Below are 16,640 nucleotides of genomic sequence, written 5' to 3'. Positions count from 1 at the left end.
TCTGTTCGACTAAACTTGGAGTCAAATGGAGAATCAGGTGTTTAAAGGTGGAAAGAGTATCAGTTGCCCTTTACATCTTTTAGAGTTTAGCACAAACTGCAGTTTCTAGCTCAGGAAACTGAATAATGCATTTTCCTGCCTTCTTGATCAAACTTTCACATTAACTTGTAGAATCATGAAATGGATCACAATTGGACACCATAATGTTCACCCATTTGGATTGTAGCCTACTCACATACTATATTTTTTTAGCAATGTACCACCAAAGTAGGACATGTAGGGGATATCTTTCCCTTACTATATGAACACACAGATGCAGGAATGCTTCTGAGATAAAGACAGGGGGACGTTTATCTTATAGTCTTTATTTTTATTTTGAAAATAGGAATATAATTATAAGATCATGCAGCTACTGAATTGCTCAAAATGTAATTATCCTCACCACACACATAAAGTATTGTGATTTCAGCCATCGGTGGCCTCACGGCATCTCCTCCACTCAATACTGACTTTGTGAAAGTTGAGAAACATTTGACTCAACATGACAGAGATCTGGTTAGCAGGTTAGAAGATTCCTGGGCCAGGCCTTTTCTCTGTGGAGTTTCCATGATCTCCCTGTGCCTGCTAGGTACTCTGACTTTCTCCCACAATGCAATGCTTGTTAGTTTAACTGGTGATTCTAAATTGGCCTTTGGTGTAAACGTAAAAGACTGTGTCTCTCTGTGTTTGCACTGAGCCAGACTGGTAAACTGCCTTTTGCTGTATGCCAGATGTATGAGTTGGATAAGTGTTTTGGAAAATTGATAGATGGCATAAAATCCTCACACAATAAGAAACTGGGACTACTTGTTTAAGTGATTTCCTAAAAAAGCTGACAGATAATGTTCTGACAACCTGATCATATAATTTGTGTAGCCATAAATAGATGCCTGACTACATTTAGTAACATTAAAAAATGAAACATTATCATCAGTGTGTAAATATCAAGTCTGGCAAAGCAGAAAGAAAAATCAACATTCCTTTACCCTCACGATTGCCACTGAACTTTGTTTTCATCTTTCTCTTATGAATGTTGCCTTCAAACATTGCCAATTAAACTAATTGAATCCTGACAATTATTCCAGCGTACAGGCATTTGGGTTGTAATCCTAGATTCCCAATGTCTCTAAGTTAACACAGCATATTATGATATATTTGGTTGAGCAGGTGTAATGAGTCTGTTAAAGAGTCTGCATGTCATGATGACCTCTTTAATTCATTTTAGTCAGGGCAAAGCTAATTCAATCCACCTTATTACAGCTTCTTTATGCAATTATCCCATGCCCCCGTTCACTGATGGGCCAGCATAGAGGCAGTGGATTGGACAGCAAGCTTACTAACCCGTAGAGACCTATAACATAAAACAATGCAGAGTAACTTCTCATAACGTTAGCAAACTGGAATGACAAAAAGGAAATGACTGTGTGGCAAAACATACTCCAGAGACAAGCCTTTTTTTCCCCCCCTCAAGTAATCCGCTGTGAAATTTCACTTGATCAGGACATCAGAATCAATTACATCCTCATATAAACAAGAGCATTAACTCTGGAGCACATTAGCATCCCATTAATCACTCTCAACTTTAAAAGTGGTCGAGAAACAGCTAGTGTACCTTGAAGTGACTGGCACAGCGTATCCATGGTGCTGCCTGCCAATAATATGTTATCAAAGAGCGCGCAATTAACCTCCAGCATGGTGGACAATACACAGAGTAGAATGTGTCCACATAAAGGACACAAACACTGGACTCGATCTCTTTAAAAGCCACTTCAGACATTACAAAATCCTACTTTTTGTCGCCTGCTGTTTTAACTATAAAGCAAATACATCACATAAAGCAGACCGTGAATAGCTCCCAGCGGAAAAAAATCTGATTGTGTAAGTTTGGATAAATTAACCTGTAACATCTGAGTGCAGTGTGGGCGAAGCAGACGCAGTAAGCACAAAGGTAGAGACAGAGATAAAGACTGAGATGAACCTGTGGAGATAAGCTTTTTTATTACAAAGCAAATCCCAACAAATAATCATCACTGCCTGTGGATTTTGGCAAGATCCGAATAATCATTCCCAACCCCCAACCTCAGGCACGATCATCTACGTTTTAGAACAGCTCCAAATAGCCCTTACTCTCACCGAGCTGACCACCAGCACAGACATGCTGAAAGGTCAGAGAGGGACACAAACATCTCTTTAAACTCTTTCTGTATGGAGTCTTTCTGCAATACGTGAGCAATTTCCCACGTCACCAGCACCAAAGCCCATCCATAATTAATGATTTCAATCATCTTTAAAACTTCTAATAGTATTGTTATGATGGTATTAACAAGTGCTTTAAGACCACACTGCACTTTGTAACTTTCATGTAGAAGTCTCAAACTGTAGGATACTCACTAGAATTTGCCATAAGGCCAAACTGAGCAATAAGATCATTGATCAGGGGTGAGACTAGGAACCCACCTGTCACTCCAAAGCTGCTTCTAAAGTCCTCTGTAGAGATGTGAGCCAAAGCAAAGACTATCCAAGAAGCACTATGTCAATCAGGGCTGTGTCTTTGAGTGCATAGATTGGAACCACTCAAAGTAAAAGCCACATAGCAATCTGTTTGGTGTTTGTAAAAGACTCTGAAACATGGTGGTGGCAGCACTGTGTATGGGACTGAGTCTCAGATGAAGGGACAAGGAGACAGAAGGATATTTCCCTGTATTTAACTCTTGGGCAGATTTGTCCAAGAATGGAGCAACACAAGATTAAGGCAATGGTTCACCAAACCCTATAGAACATCTGTGAATACAACTGAAGATCTGAGTTCACAAAATAGAATTTTGTTAATAGAGTGCAATGTCAACATGACAGTTGCCCCAAAGTGCTGTATATTGTCAGGTAAAGACTTTACATTATAAATACAGAGAAAACCCCAACAATTGGATGACGCCCTATGAGCAAGCACTTAAACGTTAAAGAAATCTGAAGACATGCTTGTCATTATCATTGGTTGAAATTGAATATACAATGCTATATGTGCGCGATATGAGAAAAGATCTGGATACTGGTTACATCCCAGAAACTCGGATCTAGAGATCAGTTAATGGCCCACACTTGGGAAAACTCTCTAACCTCGACTGGTTAGAGAATGGCTGCGAGAGGTTGCTTACTGTCACTTGGTGAAAATGATAAAACTGGTTGAAAGCAGTATACAGTAATGCACCAAAAACCTCCTTGTGATTGCTTTGGTCACAGATTCCCTATAATTTGTATGGAAGGCGCCAACTTGTCTACAGACACTGGCCAAATATTCACTAAGTGGTAGCTGAACTGTGTGACACAAACTGGAAACGTTCACCTTCAAAGTTGCAAAGTTTCAAAGTCTGAAACATGTTGATTGCAGTGGGAAGGCACAACTTTTCCTCTGTTTCTGGTTTGTGTTACGCTTTTCCCAGGTTTCACTAGCACTCAGTGGTTAGTTAGCAAATGTTTGCAGAGTACAAGTAAGGCTCTTTTATTGGCAACTATAAGCTTGAGTAGACAACTACAACCAACCAGCAGGGGAATAGATATTTTTCCATGATGGCTGGAAGTTGGCTGTGTTTCACGACGAAACCTCTAGGCCTCTGTTACTGAAACCTAAGCAATCCTGCTTGGTGTGCTACCCCCAGCTGGTCTTTCTGGAAGGCAGATGTCCAACTGATAGAAACTACATACCAAAATAAAGCAAACATTCTGGTACGCAGTGGGGTATTTTATATAACCTGTAATGAAGTATCTACATTTCATGTACATTGCAAAAGTGGCATTTTATATTGGTGTTTTTTTAAATAGAGCTTTTTTCTAATTCAATACTTTGTTCTGTATTTGCAAAATACTTGAATTGCTTTTTAAGTTGCATCAGTTAAGCAAACTAGATTTTACCCCTAGAGTGGCTTTGTTATAGGTCAGCGATTTATATAATTGATGTAATTTCTATATATGGTTAAGAAAGTTCTACATAGATTCATAAGCTATGTCATCAGCCTAAGCTTTGTTTAGGCCCTACAGGTTTGTCAGTACTCTGTCAAACATGTAAATTAGAGGCAAAAAAATAGCATCGCCCTAACAGCCAATCATTAGAGCTAACTTCTGTGGAATCTACTCTCATGGTGTTTACACTACAGCAGTGTTGTCCAACTGAGTGAGTGGACTGCCCTGATCAGATGCAGGAACAATCAATTATGAATGCAGGCAGATTCCTCAGATAATTGCATGTGGCTCCCTTTTGACCTCCAGTGATGTCAGCAGCGAGTCCCCACCACAGCAAACTGCCTCCGTGATGACAGCTGGCACAATCTACTTACATTACATTTGAGCTGCAGGAGCCGTGGCGTGACACAATCATGTTCACTATGTAAGCATAAACATAGATATATGTAAAACCTCACGTGTAAAGGCATACGTAAGACAATACATACATTTGGAGACAAGCTCGTGAACACAAATACACTGAGCATGTGCACACGGTGGATCTGTCCTGAGGCTTATAAAGCTAAAAAAAAAAAAAAAAAAAGCAGCATAGATTTGAAATGAAATACCCCGAGGACATATGTTTGCTTTATCATGCACAGGACAATCAGAGCAAGCGATGTAGTTGTAGACAATGATGATGCACTTACTTTCACTCTGCTGTCACAGAGTCTCCCGGAGCCATCTTTACAGAGATTTCCCAGTGAAGATAGTGTTATGTAACAGCGGCGGTGGACCCTGCTGTTCATATTACTAATGCCTCACACTGTGGCGGGGTCACGTGCCTTATCCAGGCCACATCCAGACGCCAACGGCAGCCGTGTTCCAGCTGTTACTATAGCCTATAGCTTTAGTCACTCAGGACCATGTTGAACCATGCTCCTCTCACAATCCTACATCCCAAGTGTTAAGCACGTTATGCACGTTAAGCACCTTAGACCATTTCTATCTATGTTTTTCTCCAATACCACCACTGGAGGCAATTCTTCATATTAGTTAGTATTAGTAAAGCGCTATACAAATACAGGCCATTTACCATTTTAGTAATGCTATTGGGCTTATCCACAAAACTATACACCGATTGTATAATGATACACAAAATTCACAGTTCACGTGGTTTCAAAATTATTTTGTACAATGGTGCAGCAAGTCTGCTCACACATTGTGTGAAACACTCAGTGTACTACAACTCCAGTGCTATAGGTGTACTTCAAAGCAAGTTAATGGGTTCATGAGCTATCTCAAGCTTAAAGTCAGAGTATTCAGTGTCACAAATACTCTTTTTACCTGACTAAATCACAGTGGTAACTTATGCTGAGCATAATGTCCTCAGGAGCAGGTTATGTTCAGAGCTTTGGTTTGAAATCAGCCGGAAATGCCACATCACTGATTCTTTTATTTGCAGCACGTTTTTAAGCGTGATATATGTCCTCGACTGGATGAATACATATGCAACTTGTTAAGCCATACCTTACCAGCCCAAACTGGGTCTCTCTGTAATGTATTTAATAGGTGATGCAGAAAAATATATAAATGTTTTTAGATTTAAAAGTTAAAATTTATGCAGTCCATCATATTATTCAAAGCTGCTCATCGGGCCAAGTTGGAATCTTTGGTAGGTGGATTCTGGCCCTCGGGCCTTATGTTTGACACCACTGAACTAGAAGTTAGGTAATAGCATACCTTTTGTTAAAGAAAAAATAAACACAGACCAAACCATTTGAGCCACACACACCTCACCCTATCATTCCAAAGCATTGGTTAGTAATGTTTTACGATGCTTTTAAACACTAGCTACAAACCACAAGCTAGCTTTTTTTATCTTATTAGCCTACATTTGTTGACATAAACAGCCAGAGAGTTAGCAAAACAGAAGGAAATTTAAAACCAGACATATGTCATGACTTAACATTGTTTTATTCCATCACTCAGCCAATATCCCACCACTTGTGTTCCATAATTAGAGTAAACTAAATCATTCAATGCTATCTTTCCACACAACCAGCAGTGAAGACGTGCTTTGTCCAAAGTAGTGAGAGTTGAACATAGATGGTTTTAAACATGGATAAACCATCCAGAAAAATTAAACCTGTGCAGAAATTCTATTTGAAGACCATCAGATGGTGATAATTGTGGTTGCAAAAGCGTTCTGGTCCAGTTTTTATGGAAAACGTGTTCCAGACTTGATGTCTGTAAACATCTGCTTAATGAGTTCATGGGCTCAGTCACTCATTTTGAGTGATATTCAATAAAAAATTTATGTCTTTCACACGTTTCAAAAAGTAGGATTATCTGTGCTCACTGGCTACCAGGTGTCAAACACGTCATTAGCCAATGAGCTAACAGCTGACAGTCAGTCCTCCAGTTTTTTGAAACCAAGATGCAGATGCTGAAAACTTTCATTTCAAGTGGTTGACGTTACAATAGCTATGTCCGCTTTTTATACTATGAGTCTATGTCAAACAGCTGTCCTTACTTTGGCACAGTATGCAGCACTGTGGGTGGAAAGTGCAGTCTTACCCTCTGGCACCACAGGGAACAACAACTTTTCTGGTGGAGATAAAGTTTTGCATTTTTTAATCCTTCACAAACAGACAGCTGATAATGTTGATTTTTTCCCCCCTAAGCAGTTATTAATTTTACATTTGACTTGCTACAGTTGAATTTTATCGTTGTTGTTTTTTTAGTTTTTGATTATATAATTAATGCTAGTTTGATTGTTAGCCTTACAAAGTGTACAAATGTGTTACCTGGTAAGATAGAGGGAAAAAAAGTATAATTCAATCAGGCAACAATATTTTCTTAAGAAGAGAATAAATCTCTTTGCCATGAACTTTTTAACTTTGCAGTTGCAATAAAATGTTATAAAACACCCTAAAGGAAAGAGAAAATACCACCGAGCTTAATCTGTGTACTTTAATGGATCAAAAGTGCATTTGTATGCAAAACCCACAACTCAGAACTTTACTGTTTTCATTCATTCTCTGTGCTCTCACCAAAAGACTCTTTATATGTATGTAGCAGATTGAATACAGATTAGCTTATGAGGATCTTCACACATTAGTAAAGCAGCAAAGCAAGTACATATTGTCCCCGGTATAATTAAAATATAATTTTACTTAATTAATGTTTAGTAATTCATTAAAATTATATTTAGTACTTGAATTGTTTTCATTTAAAAAACAGTCATTACATCACTACTAAACTCATTAAACTGCTCTTCGGTTTTATTCATGTGCCATTAAGGCAAGCACCAAATTAATTTTTCTAATTCACATTCAGTATTCTCTCTGAGCCAAAATAAATAAAAATGTTTGAACCCCTAGCATGTTTCACCACACCCATTTGCTGCGTATGCAAATATTATCTGACCCTGGGGCTAGGTTTAAAGAAAAAAAAAAAAAAGTACACTTCCTCCCACCACCAGCAGCACCCTACTGCCGCTCCTCTAAGAATCTGCTCCGTGGACAGCACGCAAATTTTTGGTTTGAAATATGAAAACTTGCCTCCGGTGCATAGTGAGGATAAAAGTCCCTCTGCTGCCAGCAAAGGGATCGCCAGCGAAATGATGAATGGCCATGTCTGCTTGTCGAGGTGGACAGGAGGAGCTACGGCACGGATGGGAGTTTGGCGTCAGAGTACTCTCTCATACCCAAGGTGTGAATCGAGACTGACAGTTCTAATTCTGGAAACACTGCAAATGAGTGACCTTGGGAGGCACTCGTGCATTCATGCTCAGATACACATAAAATATTTTCTCGCAGTAAAAATCATAATACATCCCTGTATGTCCGCTGCCAATGCTGCAATCTGCTACAGCCAATGCAATATGCAGAAACAGTTTTACCCCTTACATATTTACACTGTACCCATTTATAATGGGCAAACATACACACCGTATCATCTTTCAGCTATGAAACACACACACGCAGCCACACAGACAGTATACACTGTTATCTTAACGAAAACAATGGATAATCTGAGCAAATATTTGGTAAAACCCATTCAAGCAAATGCATCCATTTCAGTTGAATGCTTTTTCCAATTAGTATTCCTATCTCCACTTCACTGACATAAGTTCAGCAATCCTACTAGTTTCCTTAACCTAAAGCTAAACACACCTCCTCTGCATATACAATCTACAGAAAACATCTCCTGACAGGCATGGCAGTGACAGCTGGGACCAACGTCAAGCCCAAAAACCATGTTATATCACACACACTGACCATAAACACACTGCTTCAGCTATGCTAAGGTAAGTGTACGCTTTAAATATGTTTCCCCATCAGGTCTCCAACAACACAGAAAAAAATAAGCATGAATCCTCACTGCATGCAAATGATGCTTAATGTCCTCTGGCTCTTCACCGTGCTGTCAAACTTACACTCCTGGGCAGAGCAGCTCAAAACATGCTGATCCATCTCCAAGACATGCATAAGAGGGTAGACGGTTATGAGTGTGTAAGAGGCAGTGGGTTGCATTTCAATTATGTTTGCCACTAAGAGATATTATGATCATCCACCAGCAGCAGCATCAGCAGCAGCAGCAGCATCAGCATCAGCATAGGAAGCCTGCAGCAGAGTCAGTGCAACAATCCGCGGCTCGGAAAAACATACACAGCTTGACAGCCAACAGTAGATTGGTACACTACCTTAGCAGAAAGGGCCGACGAGGAAATGGCAGGTGTCTCCTACTGTGTCGAAAGGAAAGAGAAGCAGCCGGCAGCAGGACCAGAACGATGTAGCATAAAATGGTTCATCAATGCTCGGCAGAAAGAGGCACAGCCAGGCAGCGCAGGCAGAGAGAGAGAGAGAGAGAGAGAGAGAGAGGGACAGCCAGCGAGCATCATTCAGTTCACACTACCGTGGCTGTGCAGCAGAGCACACACATCAACACGCCCCCTTCCTCTCTCTCCCTCTCTCCCTCTTTCTCACTTTCTCTCACACACACACACGCACGCACGCTTAGTCACACAGACACACGCACGCAGGGGTGCAGAGGCAGTGCAGTGTGCAGTGGTGCCGAGCAGTGCACCTTCTCCACGATGTCTTTTGGTCCTCTTTAATCAGGACCGTCTCTGTCCTGTTCTCTGCAGTCACAGACAATTCTGTCAATAAACGCTGCCAGCGGCGTGCTGTATCCTACTGCCCGCTCACCTAACCAGCCACTGATGAGTAGCCATGATTGAAGCTGGCAAGGTCATGCAAGGTTCTCTGACATCCCCAGCTCCAGTGCTCCCAGCTTTGTGGCACTACCTCCCAGCTACTGTATTTCTTTTGCAAGCTAATACAGGAGCACCGCCTTTCCTCATCATGGGTCATCATGCCACAGAGGCTGCCCAGCGGCTCGACAAAGCCTCACTCGCTGTCAAGTTGGGCAAGACCAATCAGCTGTCATAAACAGCAGCAATACCGCGGCCATCCAATCGCAGATCGGGAAATCAAGTGCACAGGGGTATTAAAGGGGATTATTTGGGTCATCCTGGGTTTTTTTTTACTACAGGGAGATGTGGAGGATAGCAGCACAGCATGTGTGGTGTGGCTGCCCTCTGTGGCTGAAAGTGGTGCTGCACTCTGTTATGGGAAAAGGAGAAGCGGGAAGAGCAGGGCCCAAAACGACTTCCCTCAACATTGATGCTTAGCAACTACAGCAGGTTCTTACCTCCTGTCTTGGGGCCTCCCTCCCCCTACGGCGGGACCCTCGCTGCAATCCCAATCGACAGACTATTTATCACAGCATCTGTTTAAGACTCAAGGCAACCACGACACAAGCAATTGTCAACCGTTTCCACACGTGTCCTCTGACTGTGTGTAAACACTAAATGGGGAGGTGCTTAGTTCTGATAATAAGCAGGAAGTACTGTTCAGTATAGCACACCTCTATAGGTAACTGTAGATCTCACCAAAGTAGGACTTCTAAGTGTGATTTTACCCTGTTTTTCCACAGATGTAAATGCTACAAATACATTTAAAATGTCTGTCTCCATCACACCGAAGCTCTACAGGTAGACACAGCATTTAAATAAAACCATTAACTGTTAGGGACTAGAGGTAAACTGTGTCTATTAAACTATTTGGAATCACAGTATTTTCTCATCCCCGGGGAGGGCAAAGCTGTACAGGGTACGTCAAATTGTTCGCTTATTTTATTCTTGAAATAATGATTCAGTGGATGCCTGCCTACCTTAGAATGTTAAAGAGAACCAAACCTGGGCAGACAGCTGTCAAAAGCTGTCAGAAGGCAGAACAGCAGCTCCAGGCCTGCCTGCGCCCAGCTTACTGAGACACATTCGGAGGTGTGAACAACTGTTTTGGCATTCCCTTTTGTGAAGAGTTCGGAATATTATTCAAAAACTGTGCAACAAATAGAACACGGAGAGCTCAGCTTTTGCACGGAGATGATTTAGATACGCCGATGGAGTCAGACAATATTCACCAGAAAATAACTCATAACGTGCATATGACAAAGAGGTAGAGGTCAGATTGCAGTTATTTCTTCGACATTTCAAAGGGGGAGGAAAAATACAGGTTTCAGTTGCTACAGGCCACTACACTGACTTCAGTCATATTAAAGTGCTCCAGGTCCTGCCCTGCCTCCTGCTGTTAGCCTGTAGCACGAACTACCCTGATGCTATCTACGTCACCCTCCTCTGAACACTTGCATTGCTCTTGTTATTATGTCGGACCCTTATGTAAACATTTTAGACATTTTCAAAAGAACTGTCCATGTATGGATTGTGGGTTTCCTTTTGAGGCTTGTAGACAATGGCTGTGAATACAAACCCCTACAAGATTCTCTGCAGGTGCCTGAATGAGCTTGCCATTCTCATCTCTCTATGTATTAATAGACCTCTCTGCATTGAATCATATCTGTTATTAACCTCTGTCTCTCTTCCACAGCATGTCTTTATCCTGTCTTCCTTCTCTCACCCCAACCAGTCGCAGCAGATGGCCGCCCCTCCCTGAGCCTGGTTCTGCCGGAGGTTTCTTCCTGTTAAAAGGGAGTTTTTCCTTCCCACTGTCGCCAAAGTGCTTGCTCATAGGGGGTCATATGATTGTTGGGTTTTTCTCTGTATCTATGAAGCGCCTTGAGGCGACTTTTGTTGTGATTTGGCGCTATATAAATAAAATTGAATTGAATTGAATTGAATCTCTTATTACCTCTATAAGTAAATTACTGCACCTGCAGGGTGCAGTTAGGCTATTTGCTTTAATCAAGCAAATAGCCTAACTTTGTGAACACCAGTCATGTAACACGCTGAGGAGATCGTGTGCTGACAATAGAAGTGTCACAACATAGTTCTCATCAGATGTTACCACTTTGCTTTTTCAAGCTATGAGATCTGCCTGTTAATTTACATCATACACCTGCCACAGGTTCCAGCAACTGGAACTGGAAGATGGTTTGAGTATATCGCTATCACTAACAGTTACTATCATAATAGTTTCTTTCCAACTGTGTCGTTTTTAACTCATTCCAGCAAGACTGATACAGAAGCACAAACACAGGCAGGAGTTTCAGGGGTTTTCCTGGTTTAGAGCGGGCCTTTCTGGGTAACAGTAAGCATATAAGATAAACCTTTTTTAACACAAGCCTCAGTATTTCATATATTTCTGACCATTTAATGATCAAAAACTATTGAAATTGGCATGCCAAATACAATAACTATTTAAAAAATATTTTACTAGAATGATTTTCCTTTGGCTCCTGGTAAAAGCTTTGAGGGCCCATAAAATTCCTCTATACAGGAAAAAATTGCCATGTGATAATACAGAGTTTAGTGTGATTAGGGTCAAAGTACAAAACACAAAAAATAACTTTTCTGTCTCTGCGTTTAACTTGTGCTAGACTAATAATATGTCCCACGTCTACTGCGCTTCAGCCTAATCTCATCATCACACTCCTGTCCCTCTGCAAGCCTGGGTGATGGCTTATAGCGACACTAGAGTAAAAACAGGACAGCAACCTCTTTTGTGATTTGGAAAAGTGGTGGTAATTGTATTCAATATTTTCATTCAGCAGCCTATTGCAAGTATTTGAGCATGAAACGTCCTCAACTACTGGGCAACCAATCGCAAGGTGACTGCAGAGGTCACCTGGTTCGAGGCAACCAATAATAGTTTTTGATATGCTGCAAACCTCCCTAGCATGACTGTAACATAAAGCTCCAGTGTAGATGGCCCCTGGTGACCACGGGTCCATAAGGAAGAATTGTATTACTAATCGAATGGCAAGTGTTTGCTAGAGGTAGCTTACTTTTGCTAGCTGACCAGTTTGACCTGGCAACAGTTTCTGCTGCACCAAAGATCTTGTGGTTGCTTTGGTCACGAGCAGATTGCTGCAGTCACCTGTAGTTTGAATAGAAGATGCCAACTTGTCTGCAAATACTCACCAACCACTTGCTAAGGAGCAGTGAAACTGAACCAGGTTGGTTGTCACTGTATAGCACAACTTTTCTTTTAACTTTTCTTTAAAGGTGAACCATGCCAATACAGGCAATTAGTGACGACCAGCAACCTCCAGCAGTCACTCACCAACCACGCAAGAAATACATATTCTTCTGCAAACTAGCTCTAAGCCTGTGTGACAGAAGCCTAAATGTTGGAAAATTACTTTAGCCTTCATTTTGTATCGTCTAATTTAAAGAGTCTATGAATCTAGATGCTTAACTGATTATCTAGTTCAGGGCAGCAGGAGTGCTGCAACCTATCTCAATCTATCTGGGCAAGATCGAGGGTACACTCTGGATTGTCAGTTTATCGCAGCGAAAGCAACTGAGTACCCAACATTCAAAATGTTGAAAGTCACAATATTTACTTTTTTTTTTAAAAAATACATATGTTTATTTTGAATTGAATTTCAGCAATTATAGCACAAACAGCTGAAAAGACTGTGAATATCTTGTATTGGGATTTGTACTCAAGAGTAAAGATGGGAATAGATTCTGCAGACAGTCCAGGTGCTAAACTGATTTGCCAGCAGTCCAGACTTTTCACAATTCAAAACATGTGGTGCAACCCACCAACACCATAAGGCCTGAAAGAGCACCAAAAAGAACTAAAGTACGTCATGCTGTTTAGAAAAACTCTTTACAACAACTAACAGTGTCAAGAACACTCTCAAAAACATAGTCATGCCATTGTCAAAGTCCAGATGGCTTACAACAAGGTGAAAACCAACGGTTCCACTCAAGAACAGGATGGACACATTAGACTTTGTCAAAAAATAAAACACATGAATGCAGCTGTACAGTTCTGGAAAAAATCTTCAGACAGAAGAATCTAAGATGAACTTGTACCAAAAAGGTGGGAAGAGAAAAGTATGGAGAAGGAGAGAAACAGCTCACATCATCTGCCAAACATGGTGGAGGCAGCGTTATGATATGGGTACATGTGGCTGCCAGTGGAAACCCAAAGAAACCCAAGAGTTTCTCAAGCCAAAGAAATGGGACATAGTGCTAGTTCACCTGACTGCAGAGCAATAAAGCGTGATTTAAAAAAACAACACAAAAAAACATATAAGCAGCAACTTAAGATGCTTCACTAAAAACATGGCTGAGCATCTCAAGTAAGGAAAACAGCGTTTTGTGATGTCCATGGGTTCTAGACTTCATGCAATCACTGGCTGAAAAACATATACAAAATAAATAAAGATGGTTTTAATTCTAAAGTAGTCAATGTAATACTTTTGTTAGTATAAGTCTAAGTATAAGTCTGTAATTCAATTCCATTCACATTGATTTTTAAAGTTAAAAGCTATATGGTGGTGTACAAAACAAATATTAATGGACCTAACTGTAACTACAGGGAGTGCAGAATTATTAGGCAAGTTGTATTTTTGAGGAATAATTTTATTATTGAACAACAACCATGTTCTCAATGAACCCAAAAAACTCATTAATATCAAAGCTGAATGTTTTTGGAAGTAGTTTTTAGTTTGTTTTTAGTTTTAGCTATTTTAGGGGGATATCTGTGTGTGCAGGTGACTATTACTGTGCATAATTATTAGGCAACTTAACAAAAAACAAATATATACCCATTTCAATCATTTATTTTTACCAGTGAAACCAATATAACATCTCCACATTCACAAATATACATTTCTGACATTCAAAAACAAATCAGCGACCAATATAGCCACCTTTCTTTGCAAGGACACTCAAAAGCCTGCCCTCCATGGATTCTGTCAGTGTTTTGATCTGTTCACCATCAACATTGCGTGCAGCAGCAACCACAGCCTCCCAGACACTGTTCAGAGAGGTGTACTGTTTTCCCTCCTTGTAAATCTCACATTTGATGATGGACCACAGGTTCTCAATGGGGTTCAGATCAGGTGAACAAGGAGGCCATGTCATTAGTTTTTCTTCTTTTATACCCTTTCTTGCCAGCCACGCTGTGGAGTACTTGGACGCGTGTGATGGAGCATTGTCCTGCATGAAAATCATGTTTTTCTTGAAGGATGCAGACTTCTTCCTGTACCACTGCTTGAAGAAGGTGTCTTCCAGAAACTGGCAGTAGGACTGGGAGTTGAGCTTGACTCCATCCTCAACCCGAAAAGGCCCCACAAGCTCATCTTTGATGATACCAGCCCAAACCAGTACTCCACCTCAACCTTGCTGGCGTCTGAGTCGGACTGGAGCTCTCTGCCCTTTACCAATCCAGCCACGGGCCCATCCATCTGGCCCATCAAGACTCACTCTCATTTCATCAGTCCATAAAACCTTAGAAAAACCAGTCTTGAGATATTTCTTGGCCCAGTCTTGACGTTTCAGCTTGTGTGTCTTGTTCAGTGGTGGTCGTCTTTCAGCCTTTCTTACCTTGGCCATGTCTCTGAGTATTGCACACCTTGTGCTTTTGGGCACTCCAGTGATGTTGCAGCTCTGAAATATGGCCAAACTGGTGGCAAGTGGCATCTTGGCAGCTGCACGCTTGACTTTTCTCAGTTCATGGGCAGTTATTTTGCGCCTTGGTTTTTCCACACGCTTCTGCGACCCTGTTGACTATTTTGAATGAAACGCTTGATTGTTCGATGATCACGCTTCAGAAGCTTTGCAATTTTGAGACTGCTGCATCCCTCTCCAAGATATCTCACTATTTTTGACTTTTCTGAGCCTGTCAAGTCCTTCTTTTGACCCATTTTGCCAAAGGAAAGGACGTTGCCTAATAATTATGCACACCTGATATAGGGTGTTGATGTCATTAGACCACACCCCTTCTCATTACAGAGATGCACATCACCTAATATGCTTAATTGGTAGTAGGCTTTCGAGCCTATACAGCTTGGAGTAAGACAACATGCATGAAGAGGATGATGTGGACAAAATACTCATTTGCCTAATAATTCTGCACTCCCTGTATCTATTTTAAGTCTATTTAATGAGCAGCAAGGACTACTTCCGCTGTTATGTTGTTAATTTAATAGCTAAATATATGAGGCAAAACGATTATTAAGAGGTGCATATGGCTGAGTTTGTTAATAATAACCTCAGTGGCAGTCAAGAATCTTGTTTGAGGAGCGCGGGATGAGGTCAGATTATGGCTGCAGGCATCAACAAATTCTGATCCACCCAGTGTCCAGACACTGTTAAATCTTATTCACTGAAAGCTTAGCAACCAGCACACACTCAAACAGCACGCCACACTCACTTTATCCGTGCCTCTCACCCAGCTGTTCTTCTTTGCTCTGGCTAGCGTTTGTCTCTGGCTCCACACTACTTCCCGTTGAGACTGTCTCAGGAGTTTCTCCACCTTGCAAGTCTTATGGCAACCCATCGTCCCCTGGCAAATGGAAAAATAGATGTCAAGCAAAGCCTTGCATCAGTCACATTTCATCTCTTGCTTGGTACAAGCAATAACCTACCATGACAGAACAGTTTGCATGCTTCCCCAAGTGCTTGTCATGGTCAGCAGCGACGGATGATGATCTCCAGCATGTTCAGATTATAAATATCTGTATTCAACTGAGTTACATAATAATGGATTTGGATTATTGTTAGTACACACAGACAGAAAAGATGACACAGCTGCCACAGGAAATGCAAAATGCATAAAACTACACCTCTGTAATTGAAAAGTCGAGTCAATATATTTATATGCATTTCTTCTTATTACATGCACATAGAATTTGTTAAAGGCTTTAAATATTAACTGTGGAAATCATAAAAAATATTAAGCTCAATTTTATTTTAGAGTGTATGCTGCATTAGGCTACAGTTTAAAATTCATGCTTTTCTCAAACTAAAATTGTGATTTACGCAGCTGTGAGCCTTAATGCGACTCCAGACTAAGTACACCCTGAAGTCTAATGGTCATGAGTTACTGCACAGTTTCCACTGTGTCATCTAGACCAGTGTGTTCCAGATCCAGAGTAGACTTATTAGCTGTGGACTTCTCCTTCCCTGACAGCTCCAATTCCAGTTAGACTCTAATATACTGAACTACAGTGCTGTGCAAAAGACTTGAGCCACCTTTGATTTCTTTATTTTTTCCAGGAAAATGGGAAATAGATCCAGTGATTTATTCAAACATGTGCAAACATACATGGAAATACAATATATAAGACAAAAACAAAATTTACATAATTCTAATGAGTTTAAAAATCAGTATTTG

The 16,640-nt window shown here is 40.8% G+C and overlaps 1 protein-coding gene across 2 annotated transcripts in view; it reads right to left on the bottom strand.

Annotated features, from left to right (window-relative positions):
• The window catches only part of rimbp2b (RIMS binding protein 2b), a 116,432-nt gene extending 100,623 nt beyond the window's left edge, over positions 1-15,809 (bottom strand). The window contains exon 1 of one of the 2 annotated variants that reach the window (XM_084946493.1): positions 15,672-15,809. In XM_084946493.1, the coding sequence (XP_084802619.1) occupies positions 15,672-15,803 (132 nt within the window). In that variant the 5' untranslated portion in view covers positions 15,804-15,809. The remainder of the gene's footprint in view (positions 1-15,671) is intronic. The other variant, XM_084946494.1, reaches the window with a different exon arrangement.
• Between the last annotated feature and the right edge of the window lie 831 nt (positions 15,810-16,640).

The sequence above is a fragment of the Perissodus microlepis genome, chromosome 12 (assembly GCF_051167445.1).
Source record: "Perissodus microlepis isolate ML-2025 ecotype Zambia chromosome 12, ASM5116744v1, whole genome shotgun sequence".
NCBI classification, from domain to species: Eukaryota; Metazoa; Chordata; class Actinopteri; order Cichliformes; family Cichlidae; genus Perissodus; species Perissodus microlepis.
The sequence above is the reverse complement of the archived record's forward strand: the minus strand, read 5'-3'. Positions and strand labels throughout refer to the sequence as shown.